General features: G+C 55.5%; 4 protein-coding genes across 4 annotated transcripts; 1 reads left to right on the forward strand and 3 right to left on the reverse strand.

Moving 5' to 3' along the window:
* Window positions 1-692: 692 nt before the first annotated feature.
* BZA05DRAFT_391318 (P-loop containing nucleoside triphosphate hydrolase protein) lies at window positions 693-3294 on the reverse strand. Its single transcript, XM_051482966.1, has 5 exons — window positions 2241-3294; window positions 2119-2186; window positions 1981-2063; window positions 988-1927; window positions 693-916 (listed from the first exon to the last, which is right to left on the reverse strand). The coding sequence occupies exons 1-5, from the start codon at window positions 3022-3024 to the stop codon at window positions 755-757; spliced, it is 2037 nt and encodes a 678-aa protein (XP_051341648.1). The 5' UTR covers window positions 3025-3294; the 3' UTR covers window positions 693-754.
* Window positions 3295-3643: 349 nt separating this feature from the next.
* On the reverse strand, window positions 3644-5673 carry BZA05DRAFT_429213 (eukaryotic translation initiation factor 3 subunit E). The gene is made up of 4 exons (XM_051486124.1): window positions 5126-5673; window positions 4963-5067; window positions 4781-4903; window positions 3644-4723 (listed from the first exon to the last, which is right to left on the reverse strand). Exons 1-4 carry the CDS (start codon window positions 5528-5530, stop codon window positions 4034-4036), a joined length of 1323 nt encoding a protein of 440 aa, XP_051341649.1. The 5' UTR covers window positions 5531-5673; the 3' UTR covers window positions 3644-4033.
* Window positions 5674-5869: 196 nt separating this feature from the next.
* BZA05DRAFT_391321 (putative mitochondrial large ribosomal subunit L49) lies at window positions 5870-6498 on the forward strand. The gene is made up of 3 exons (XM_051482967.1): window positions 5870-6084; window positions 6134-6419; window positions 6440-6498. Exons 1-2 carry the CDS (start codon window positions 5988-5990, stop codon window positions 6400-6402), a joined length of 366 nt encoding a protein of 121 aa, XP_051341650.1. The 5' UTR covers window positions 5870-5987; the 3' UTR covers window positions 6403-6419; window positions 6440-6498.
* Window positions 6499-7254: 756 nt separating this feature from the next.
* Window positions 7255-10470, reverse strand: BZA05DRAFT_327262 (uncharacterized protein; the record flags this gene model as incomplete). The annotated part of the gene is made up of 3 exons (XM_051480477.1): window positions 7255-8901; window positions 9106-9684; window positions 9970-10470. Coding segments are annotated over 3 exons (2727 nt in total), but the record flags the coding sequence as incomplete, so codon positions are not given.
* Between the last annotated feature and the right edge of the window lie 1978 nt (window positions 10471-12448).

Below are 12448 nucleotides of genomic sequence, written 5' to 3' on the forward strand. Positions count from 1 at the left end.
CTAACGGAGAAGCTCACGCTGCCCCGGGAGACAGTCAACACCATGCACGCCGAATTGAAGAACACTCCGAGCACAGTTTATTTACAGTACCCATCTCTTCGGGGAAGATTAGGAGCACCGTGCGAGCTCGGACTCTGGACCCTGGACTCGCACACGGACATCCATTCTGCAGATGAGGTGAGGTGAGGTAGGTAAGGTAAGAACGGTTCCACCGCCAGTGAACACACCAACAGTGGACAGTGGTTACTAGTACTATGTATACACGTGCGTGAGAGGGAATTGAATTGCGTCTCGACCGCTGACACCGACTGTTTCTCCACCCAAGGACCATGGCAATCCTCTAATTAAGCATGGCCGTGAAAACCGAAACTTATACCTATGCAGTACCTGCATAACGAACGCACGTTGATTGATTGATTACCAAAACTCTATGTACCCCCAACTCTATCAACCACCACTAAACAACCCCTATGACGCCTCGTCTTGCTGCTGCCCTCCTCGCACAAAGGTCAAATATAATTGTATGTACTGAGCACACAACACAACACACAATGGGCACATAAACTAAACACAATAAAAACCACGCTTAAAAGCAAAAGCATAAAGAACGAGCAGAATGACTTTCCAAAACTCCCAAAAACAAACAAATGCATCTCCAACCACACACCGACACACCAACACACACCAACACACACACACACACCAACACACACACACCAACACACACACACACCAACCTACGCGCTACACCACATCACACCTCGATACCGCACCTCATCTTATCGACCATGCTCGAGCCGATGCCCTTGATGATACCCAGATCCTCCAAGTCCTTGATAGCGGGGAAGTCATCGTTGTTCTCCCGGAGTTCGCGGACGTGTGCGGCCAGAGCTTCTGCGCGTTTCTTGCCCACACCCTACCCCACAGCGAAAAAAAAGCAATGTGTCAGTCTGTCCACCAGATGTATGTTACAAGATAGCTACACACCTTCAGCTGCATGATCTGGTCCACGTCCTCCGAGTTGATGATGTGCAGCAGCTGCCGCGTGCGCGGCGACTGCTCAAGGTTGTAGCTGCCCGTGCTCATGGAGCGCGCGCGCTTCGCCGGCCGCAATGGCTCGTCGTCGTCCATAAAAACGGAGAACGCCTTCTTCGGCTTCGGTTTGGGCTTCGCCTCCGGCTCGTCGTCATCACCCAATTCGGGCGAAGACCGGTGCGCCGCCATCTTCCGCCGCTCCTCGAGATCTGAGATCTTGCGCAGCAGCTTCTCGTTGTCCGGGAAGTAGTTGAGTGCTAGGCGGTACATACTAAGCGCCGCGAAGTCCTCGCCTCGCTGGACGTGCTGCTTTGCGAGGAGGATGTATGTGAGACCCTCGGCCCGCGCGTCCGCCTTCTTCTCGAGCTTCTTCTCCAGCAGTTCGAGACGCTTGTTGACTTCCTCGCTGTTGTCTTTCGCGGATTGAGTTCTGTCTGGTCGGGCTTCGTTGAGGGCCCGTGCCGCCAGGATCTCTTCGACTTTCTTCTCGACGATGTCTTCGATGTTCATCTCCTTGACGCGGCGGATCTTGATTGGGTCTGAGATGCGAGAAGATTTCTTGATGCCATTACTTTGTGTCCCCAGCGGCTTTGCAGTCAGAGCAACCCGTTGCACCGGCTTCGATGGCTTCTGTATCTCCTTCGTGAGCGGCTTCTTGTGCAGGTCCTTGACGGGTGCATCGCCGGATAATGGTCGATTGAGGGTGGTATTGCTCTTGGTCAGTCCGAAGGCACGTACTGGCGCGCCCGACACCGGGCCTAGTCTTGTATTCGGGATCGGCGGCGGATGGTGGATTTGTGGTGGATCGTTCTTGACTTCGATTGTCTTTGCGCGGTTGGCGAAGTTGAGGGCGCTCAGGGTGTCTTGGTGGAACTTCTTGGTCGGCGCGAGACTGGAGACTGGTCAATGGATGCCTTCCCTCACACACACCGCCGGGGAAATCACTTCAAGATCATTACTGTCATTCCGTTGTTCTGGCCCAAGCTTAGGATGCGGGTCATCTTCGACTCTCGGTATGGGATCCGGTTCTATCAAATTGTCAACCGAGCTGCAGTGTGATCGTGGAGAGATGCAGCCACCCACCATCTTCTTCGACATTGCCTCGACGCATTGTGACAACACAAACAGCGACTTATTGATGCTTGCCGACTCTGCACACTCCGTATTAGCCCATGATCCTCCGCAGGCCTTGGTTCAAAACATACCAACCATCCTCTCCTTATCGTTCGCCGTGCGCCTGTTGTCCTCGGACCCGGCCAAATCGATACAACTGACCGTGCCAATCTTCCTCTCGCCGGTGGTGCTATCCACAATCTCGACACGCACACAGATAATCGCATGACTCCTGCTCGAGTGCGCATTCAATTTGGTGGCCGATGTGCTGCGATTAGTATTCGCCTTATCATACAGGGTCTCGAACTCCTTCAGCGTGCTGATCTCCTTCTCCGTCAACCCGACCACATGAGTCTTGCCGTTCTGCTCTCTGAGTGGGAGGCCAGCGAGCGTGCGCTTCTCCGGCGCCTCGAAGAGATCAAAGACCCTATCGTTGTAGATTTCGTAGTAGCTCATGATGACAGCCATGTTCGTCGCTCCCGCGCTCTTCTTCTCGAGGTCCTTCCCCCTTCTATAGATCGCCGTAAGCAGGCGTGGAATGATGCCTCTCTCAGCCACGGGCTTATTCCCCTTCATGGTGTGCGTTTTCCCGCTCCCAGTAACACCGTAGGCGAAGATGGTCACGTCGTTGCCGCGGAACAGGTGCTTCAGCGTCGGCGACACCTCGGCAAACACGCTGGACTGGTCCGACTCCATCCCGTACACTGCGTGGAACGGAAACGCAAACGTCTCCTTCTCGTTCTTCGGGTTCGGCATCGACACCGTCGACCCGGAATGAGTCACCACGATGTCTTTGGAGATCTCGGACCCCAGCACGGGTCGGATCCGCGCGACTATCCGCACTTGTGTGGCCGTTGTGGGGTGCGAGGTCGTCATTGTTGTTGTTTGTTCGCGTGGGTGTTGCTGCTGCTGTTGCTATTGTGGTCGTCGCGGAGAGGAGAGTGCTGTACACGCGGCGTGCAAGCTGTAGGGCTGAGGAGGAAGGGGGACGCGGTGGAGTCCGTCTCTCACAAATGTGTTCACCAATGCAATGTGTTCTGGTCCAGGGGCGTTGGAATGTTGGATTGATCCGGCTGGGGGGTTCGAGTGGTCGTCTACCTAGACCTAGCAGAGGACAAAGAGGAATCCGTGAGCGCGCAGCTCGACTAATTACGGAGTCGCGCTAGTTAGAGGTGGCGTTGCCGGGACAACGTAGCACCACAGAGTCGGATCGGATCGTGTTCGACTTTCGACCTGCAATTGCTTCACTTGTGGAAGAAAGTATTCGGATACTCGCCCGAAATACACCAACGCTGGTTGTGAGCTGGTTAAGAAAACCACCCTGTGGACATTGCATTGGATTCGAGACAATCGTGATAAGTCTGGAAGTATGCAGGTGGGTACTCTAATCTGCATGATTTGAGTTATTCCTCAATGTACTACCTACGAAACGACAGATCCTCGCAGACGGTGGGGTCGTTGAAAACGGCTGCTTATATGTATAGCAGATACTTTGGTGGGAGATGGCGGTGTCAACCGGCTATGATAACCTGAGAGCTCAACAGAGGTGTCTGATTCTTCATCTCATCACACAGCCACTCAATCCTGCAACCAATTGCAAACCGCAAGCAAGCAAGCTGGTAGTTGTGCCAACTTTTCCGATCTATGTATGTAGACCCAAAGCACACCTTCCGTTCACATCACTCCAATGCCTACGAAGTTCGAAGAGAGAGAAACCCCATACAAATTCCGTCGAGGTAGTACCGTAGCCAGAGAAAACCCACATAAAAAAATCCACAAGTAAAAAAACGATGATGATGAAGAAGACGAAAGCAGTAAAGAAAACCCCCGGAGAAAAAAGTAAAAAGAAGCAATCCCATTTTGACGGAAGAAAGAGAGAAAAAGATTACGCCTTCGAAACCGCCGCGGTGATGACCTGTGTTCTAAAGAACCCTCCCTTTGTCCGCTCGATCACCTGCTGGTACACCGACTGCGGTGGGTGGTTCATCACCACGGTGCCCTCCTTGTAGTCGATCTTGGCGTCTACCCGCGTGTCCCTGATAAGGTTGACGATCCACTTCTCTCCCTCGTCCTGGCTCAGGTTCAGTCGCTGCGCCAGGTCTTTGATGTCGATGCGCTGGTGGATCTTGCAGTAGCTCTCCGAGATCAGGTGTCGTGCCGAGTCGACGAACGCCTCGGCAGTGGCCACCAGGAAGAAGTCGTTCTTGAGCACCTCCTCGGCCTCGCCCAGTTTGCGCTGCGCCTCCTCGAAGTCGAAGTCGATGCAGAGCGCGGCGACGAACTCCGTGATCGGGTCCTGGTACTCGTACAGCTCTTGCTTGACAACACGGACCAGGTCCTTGAGCTGCTTCTGGTACTGGCCGGTGTTCCGATTGCGGTTGCGATTAGTAATGACAGCCGCAGCGAGGTACCGCAGGATCCACGGGCACGAGGTCTGGATGGTGTTGATGAAGGCGGGCGAGAAGAAGAGCTCGATCAGTTGGTCGCGAGCGGGGTCATGGTTGAAGAAGGGGAAAAGGGCCCAGTGAATCAACCAGGTTCTGTGCTGGAGCTGCGCAAGAGGGTTGTTGTAGAGCTGTGCCGTTTCGTCAGTTCGTTGGTCCATGCAATTCGATGATCGGAGGATATATACCTTCTGCTCGATGAGGTCCTTAACCTTGGTCACCTCCTCCATGGCAGCATCCCAATCCGTCCTCAGGATCTCACAGGCAAGCTTACCCCAGGTGGCCTGGGAAGTCTTATCACCATCGGTGGACTGAGAGCAATATCAGCATTCGAGAACATAAAAATGATAGACATCCACAGAAAACCCACCAAGATTCGGAACTGGTAGAGCAAATCAGAAGCGGCAGCATAGTTACCGATGCTGAACTGCTGCTGACCGAACTCGTAGAGCACATTGACCATATCAACGTTGACCTTCACCTCATTAGCCCAACCCTCGCAACCCCACCAATCATCGATTGGATAACCATACCCCGTGGTTCTCCTCCAGATACTTCATATTCTGAGCCTTATCGGAGCGCAGATTGCTGACGACATCTGCATCATCGAAGAGATCGAGGACCTTCCTGCTCTTCTCCTCCAAGCTCTTGAGGGTGTTCATGACGACCTCCCGCTTCTCGGTGAACTGCTCCGGGACGTCCTCGACGTTGTGGATCTCGCGGTACAGCGAGCCGACAAAGTCCGTCATGTTGGTGGTCTTGAGCAGGTCGTACTTGGCCTGCACCATCTCCTCGTGCGTGAACGACTCATTGTTGTCGAGGAATTCCAGCAGCGGGAAGATCAGGTGGCGGTCGAGATTCGGTATCAATTTCGGCGTCAGGTCGTAGTTCTTGACGACCTCGGTCACCTCCGCGGCGGCGGTGGTGGAGTCGGCCATGTTGATGGGGTTTGTGATGGGGACAAAACGATCGTTCCGTTCCGTCGTCGTTGCGCGGGGGTGGGAAAAAAGCGCACTGGTTAGCCCTTTTTTTACTTTTGGCGGGGGTCGTTAGGATTTCGGTTTTGATGACTGTCTTTCAGCCACCAGTGGGGTTTTTGCTGCGTTTGTGTGTGGGAACGGAAGTTGCGCGCTATACCAGATACGGTCGTAGCGGAGCTCTCTATTGCCAAGATTTCTGGGCGCCGGGTTTGGCTGGGTGGATTGAGCGGGTGGGTGGGTGAGTGGGTGGTGGGGTGGGAGGGAGTGTGCATCACGAACTTCAACCTCTCGCGTCACCCACCACCACCACCACCACCACCACCAACCAGCGACTCAGCCATTGAACCACGGTCCCCGCTCCCACGAACCAGCAACTCAATTCAATTGCGAGCTCCGTCGCCGCCAACCACACACGATGTTCGCCGTACGAACCCCCACGCTCCGCCGACTACCCGTGCAGCTGTGCCGCTTCAACAGCACCACCGCAGCACCAGCAGCAGTAGAAGCCCTGGGTACCTCCCCCGTCCCCCTCCCCAGCCACAGTCCCTAACCTGCCTGTAGAAACCCCCCCCACGCCCCTCCCCTTCTTTGTGCACCGCAGCAAAACGAACAACCTCCCGGTGTACGAGGAGGCGCGATCCGGGGGGACGCTGAAGACGACGCGGATCCGCAAGACGGAGGGGGATCTGAACGACCTGCGGCTGCGGTTGATCGAGCATCTCGAGTTGAAGCCCGAGGGCGTATACATCAATAACCTCACAAAGCATGTCATCGTCAAGGGTCATCTCAAGCAGAAGGTGGAGGCGTTTTTGAAGGGGTTGAAGTTTTGATTTCTCCGCCAGCGATAGAGGGGGGGAGGAGGACGGGGAGGGGGACGGGGAAGGGGGGGAGCAGGAGGAGCGGGATGGATAGCCGGACGGATGGACGAATGGATGTATTCTATACTGTATAATACCACAAACACATACACGTATGTACGCCCCACGCCGCACAACTCGAGCGCGCAATTGATCGAGGCACGAGCACGAAACAAGTCTTTGCTTTGCTGTGCTCTGCGCTGCTTTGCTCCGTTCAAACTTGGTCTTTCAATAATTTCCGACTCGTTTATTTGTACAGAAAAAAAAAGCACAAGCACACACACACACACACACACACACACACACACAAGGGGAGAAACAAGCTTCAGACTGTCAACAACACACCTCATTCCTGTGGTAGTAGTCAACGAGGGGCCTAAATCATCCTCGAGATGAGAGTACAAACTTAGGAATAGGTAGGTAAGTGGAAAGCCCACGAAAGGAGGAATCAAATCAGCCCGACACTTACATCGTGAAACTCGAAAAAAGGCGGAAAAAACGGAAGAACGGAGTACAGAGATACATGCAGAGATGGAAAAAAAAGCGGCAGGCCGAAAAGAAAAAAAAAGAATTGAAGAAGAAGAAGCCAAACACACACTCAACAAGAAGTAAAAGAAGTGGAGGAAAAGTAAAATGAAATCGAATTTAAAGCGCACGCGGAAAATAACAAAAAAACTCATGATCACCTTTTGTACAGATGGAAAGGAAGACACGAAAGAGAAAAGAAAACCCAATTCAACCAAATGCCATGCGCCAATCCTACTTGCTCTTTAACCCATCCAAGAACAGTAACTCGTATTCGCTCTTTCAATCCAATCAATCGTCCAGTCCTGCGTAACTACACAACTCCTTCACGATCACCCCATCAATTGACACCGTCAACAAGGCTCCCAATAGACTTTCCTTCTTCGGCAGTACACCGACCGGCAGTTCCAAGTCTTCGCCCGTCGTCTCCTGCGCCTTCTTTAGGAGTGTTCGTAGTACATTCATGCCACGATGTGTGATCCTCATGAACGGCATCATGTCATCCCGGTCCATTCCTCGTGGAGGCCGCCCTTGGACCATAGGACTGGCTTGCGGGCTGAGCAGGCAGACAAGCCGCAATAGACTCAGTGCGAAGCCATCCTCCGATGCAAGCCATTGCCTGGCGAGACAGTGGTCGCCGACAGGACACATCTGCGCCAGAATCTCGGCAGCGAGAAGGCCCTGTTCGAGTATCGGTCTGCGTGCCTCAACTGCCTGCTGTAGCATGGGTCGGTTGTTGTCGGGGATCGGAGAGATTGCCAGTGCAAACGAACGCGTTAAAAGATCGTAAGGTAGATTGGTGTTGGATTCGGACAGGAAGATGGTGCGGAAGAATACACGGTTCGGGTCATCCCGTGCCAGTAGCTTGGCCAGAGTGTCGACGGCCGGAGGAAGGTAACGATGAATGGAAGGAGAATAGGGCGTAAACATTATAGATTCCCGGCCGGAGATGTGCGGGAGTGGTTGCGGAGCGAAAGCCAAAATCAAATGTAAAAGGTTCAGTGCCTCTTCCTCGGTTGGGATCACGATCGCATGTGCAAGGTTCGAGAGGTAGATGACGGTATCCTTCATGAAGTCCAACAGACCGATGTAGGATCGCAGAAACAGGGGACAGGCTCCGAGTCGTTCGATGACACCGGAGACGAAGCGCACCACATTGGGACCGGCGAGGGCGTTGTGGTTCGACTCGAAGAACGAGAGATTTCGCAGGATCGTTGTGATGCAGATGAGCTTGTCGGTGGCCCGCTCGAGGTCGTTTTCTAGCGAGCCGAACCGCGATACATCGAGCATCGAGCCTCCCTCGGTCCGACAAGCTCTCAGCACATCCTCGTAAGCCATCAATGACATGTGTTCGGCTCCCTCGGGTGCATGATCGCCCAAGAACTCGACCTGAGTCTCGGCAACATCCACCAATGCTTCCAGAAGGTCTTCGCAGCTTTCCAACGCGATGGACTGTCGCGCCTCGACCGAGACCGTAGCCAAAGTATCCAGCGCGACCTTGATTTCCGCAGTGATACCGGACTTCAACATCATCGTCAAGGCATGTATATCGATCAATCCCAATTCGTGATATGTCGGCGCCATTGGTCTGTGATGGGAGACCTCGAACCCGAGCCCTTGCATGACCCGTACATCGAGTCCTCCGTGCGTGTCCAGTACTCTCACTTTCGGCTTGAACAACGGTTGGGTTTCTCGCGGCGATGCCGGAGCACCCATGGAAAAGTCGGGTTGCGACTTACCCATGGGGAAGCCAGGAGTCATGTGAACCGGAGGAGGTGTCGCCTCGATTGAGGCTCGGCTTGGTGTGCTAGGGGGTTGTTGAAGCGGCATCGGTTGTCGCACAGGTGGCTGCTGGGGCCCATACCCGTTCTGCATCGGAGGTCGGTTCTGCATGGACGGACCTTGGGGTCTTTGGGGACCCGGTTGCTGCTGCTGGTGATGTTGTTGCTGCGGCTGTTGCTGCGGCTGTTGCTGCGGCTGTTGCCTCGGTGGTTGCTGGTGCTGCTGTTGGTGTTGCTGGTGCTGCTGTTGGTGCTGCTGCTGGTGTTGCTGCTGCTGCTGTACCTGCTGCTGCTGTGCATGTTGCTGCTGCTGTGCATGTTGCTGCTGCTGTGCATGTTGCTGCTGCTGTGCATGTTGCTGCTGCTGTACCTGTTGCTGCTGCTGCTGCTGCATCCCAAGCCCGTTAGAACCTGCTCTCGGCTGTCCTTGTAAGGGAGACTGGTTCTGAACCTGTACATGCCGCATCCTCTGACTCCGCATCCAAGCTTCCTCGTACGGCGCGAGGTACTCGCTGAAGACTTCCGCCACTTCACTGACGCTCATCGGAAACTGGTCGATTGAGATACCCATACTCATGGCGATCTGCGGCCACTTTCCCTCCATCTGCACTCGTTGCGATCCGCCAAGTTTGAGCACAGTGGCGTAGAGGTTCGCGATATTGAGCGGCTTGTCTCCGATGATCGGGGTCCGTTGTATCGGAGTCCCGCGCTTCATCATGAACTCGTGTAAGCTGCGCATGAACTGTGGCTGGTCCGTTGTTGTCCGTTGGACGGGAGTCGCCGAATTCTGCGGCTGTGGTCGCTGCATCGGCTGACCCGGTCCCATCGCGTTCGGATTACCCTGCGGCGACATTTGCATCGGATTCATCGGTCCCCCCTGTGCGGCCATTGCCTGCGCCTGTTGCTGCATGTATCGCTGCTGCTGCGCCTGTTGATGCGCGTGTTGCTGCTGCGCTGCGGCGTGCTGTTGCGCCGCGTGTTGTTGCGCCGCGTGTTGTTGCTGCGCATGTTGCTGTTGTTGGCGCTGTAGGAGTTGCTGCTGTTGTTGTGCAGCCTGTTGCTGCTGCGCATGTTGCTGTTGCGCATGTTGTTGCTGCTGCTGTTGTTGCTGCTGCTGTTGTTGCTGCTGCTGCTGCTGCTGTTGTTGCTGCTGCTGTTGTCTGGCCTGCAACTGCGCATACATCATTTGCGCGTGCATTGGATTCTGCGACATTGCGGGTCCTGGCACCGGTACCGGCGATGCCGAAGCGGTCGGCGCGGGAGACTGGAACCCTTGTGTGTACGCTTGCGAGTAGGACTGGCGCATATCGATGCCGTTCTGTGGAGTATCGACGCGTGGAGTGTGACTCGGTGGTGGTGATCCTTGCGACATGAATCCCTGTTGTGAAGCCGCGGGCGAGAAAGGGGATGGCGATTGAGTCGCGACGCGTTTTGGAGCAGAATTTACCTGCGGGTTGAAGGTTTGGTTGGACATGACAGGGGAGGGAGAAGCATTTGCCGATCCGACATTGTGTAGATGCGAATTGTTGTAGCCAACGGGGGTGAATTGGCGTTGAGGTTGCGGTTGATTATTCTGGTAGATCTGGTACGCGAGTTGCTGACTCTGCGATAGGGGAGTATGCGACCGGGACGGCGGCAGGCCCTGGTGAGAGGGTCGAGGAGAAGTGCTGATGGCGTCGTCGCGTGGTCGCGGTCGTTTCAGGGGCACGACGGGATTCACGTTGTATGCTGAGGGCGGGAATCCAGGCGATGAGTGGCCGGAATGGACGGAATGGCCATTCTGGTGCAATTGTCTTTGCTGCTGCTGTTGTTGCTGCTGCTGTTGTTGGTGTTGTTGTTGCTGGAGTTGCTGTTGCTGGTGGAAATGGGCGGCGGAGTGGTCCAGCGCGACGACGGACTGCGGCAGCACGCTCGCCGAAGGATCGAACGAGTGCATTCCCGGCGAAGAGTGGTCTGGGCTGAAGGCAGATATTATCGATGGATTCTGATGGACGATGGCCGATGAATCTGGAAGCCAACCGCTAGGCACAGACATCGAAGGTTAAAAATGACTGTTGAGGCTGAGTCGGCACAAAAAGGGAAATTTCCCCACGAAACACGTTAGCTCAGAACAGGACACTCTCTCGTCACCATTGATCGCACGGCCTGGACCGGCATGTGGGTAGGGTATTAAGAGTGCAGACGGGAGTGTGTGGTAGGCGTGTAAGTATGAATGGCTGGAGCGTGGGTTGTGTGGTATCGGAGAAAGCGAGAGTGGTGTGGACGAGGAAAGGGCAGGGCAGTAGATGGGAGAGTGAACCTGTCGCGCGGGCGGGACGGGGAGACACCAGTAGCGATGGCGAGACCACGGCGCGGCAGCACGCGCGAAGCAGGAGAGAGCCCACAACACCCGCCTTCGGGGGGGGGGATGGGAGGGCCGCCACAGGGCACACGACGGGACACACAGAAGCGCCAGTTGCCGGGGCGGGCAGCCAGGATAGCGACGGATGCGGGAGGGGCAAGGGAACGAATCACGATCCGGTTACGGCGCGCGCGATCCGTCTAAGATGTGATTATGTATGTGTGTGTGGGTGTGTGTGCGAGTAGGGATGGGCAGGCGGCGGCGATAGGGAAAGGGAAAACCTGGGCGATCGGGGGGGGGAGGGTACGGGGGGACGGGCCATACAAGAGCAGATGGATGCGACGGGTTGGCAGACAGCCAGACGGATTCTTGTTCCTTCCTCCAGTTCTTTTCTCGGCGCCGCAAGGGATAAGACTCGGGCGGAGCGGATGGGGGTGGGAGCGGAGAGGCAGGAAGGGAGGGTCGGGCGGAGGTAGGTAGGGAGGGAAGTAGGGAGGAAGGGAGGGAGTGACGGCACGGCAAGGCAGCAGCAGATCGGGGGCGAACAGCGCGGCAGCGGCAAGCAGAGGCAGTAGCCGTAGTGGCAGCTGGCAGTCCCCTATGTACCGGGTAGTGCAGGCTCGGGAAGTACGGGATATCTATGTAGAGAATCTAGTGAAGCAGGAGACGAGCGAGCCGCAGCCGACTGATATCCAGTGTCCGTCTAACGGTTCCGCCTGGGCAGCTTTGGGTGTGGAGGGGGTTATGGGGGAAGAGGGAGTGTGGGTGTGGGTGTGGTGGAAAGGGACAGGACGAAGCGAAAGGGGGATTCGGGGGTGGAGGGAATTGCAGCCGAACGGAGGGAGCGAACGATGGTTTCGTTCGATCGAACACGGGCCGAAGGAGACGGAGACGGGGAATTCCCGTCGATAATAAAAAATAAAATACACAAAGGACTCGGAACGGGGTGTGGAGTGGGAAGGGGGGGAGGTTACTGACCACAGGATACGCGTTTCCACCAAAGACGTCTCGTGCTGGATCTGAGCGAAGGCAGCGGGCGGGGGGGTATGAGTTGGGAAATAGTAGCAGCAGCAAGCAGCAGCAGCGCAGGTTGCACGAGCAGCAAGCAGCAAAGCAGCAGCGGCAGACAGACAGCGCAGTTGAAAGTAGAGTAGAGTAGAGCAGTACGGTAGTGGAGATAGGCGCTGAGTTTCTCCTAGGTGTCTTGTCTGTCTGTCTGAGCCGAGTGGGCGAGGCGAGTTGCGACCACCACCACCACCACCGACCACCGGCCACCGACCACCTCCCAGCAAGGGGAAGAAAGCCCGGTTCCCAGCCAACCAGCTGCCACCTGCCAGCTCCCCTACAAAAAAAAAAAAAAAAAAGAAGGCCC

The sequence above is a fragment of the Tricharina praecox genome, assembly GCF_024521635.1.
Source record: "Tricharina praecox strain CBS 144465 chromosome Unknown BZA05scaffold_6, whole genome shotgun sequence".
Classification (NCBI taxonomy): Eukaryota; Fungi; Ascomycota; class Pezizomycetes; order Pezizales; family Pyronemataceae; genus Tricharina; species Tricharina praecox.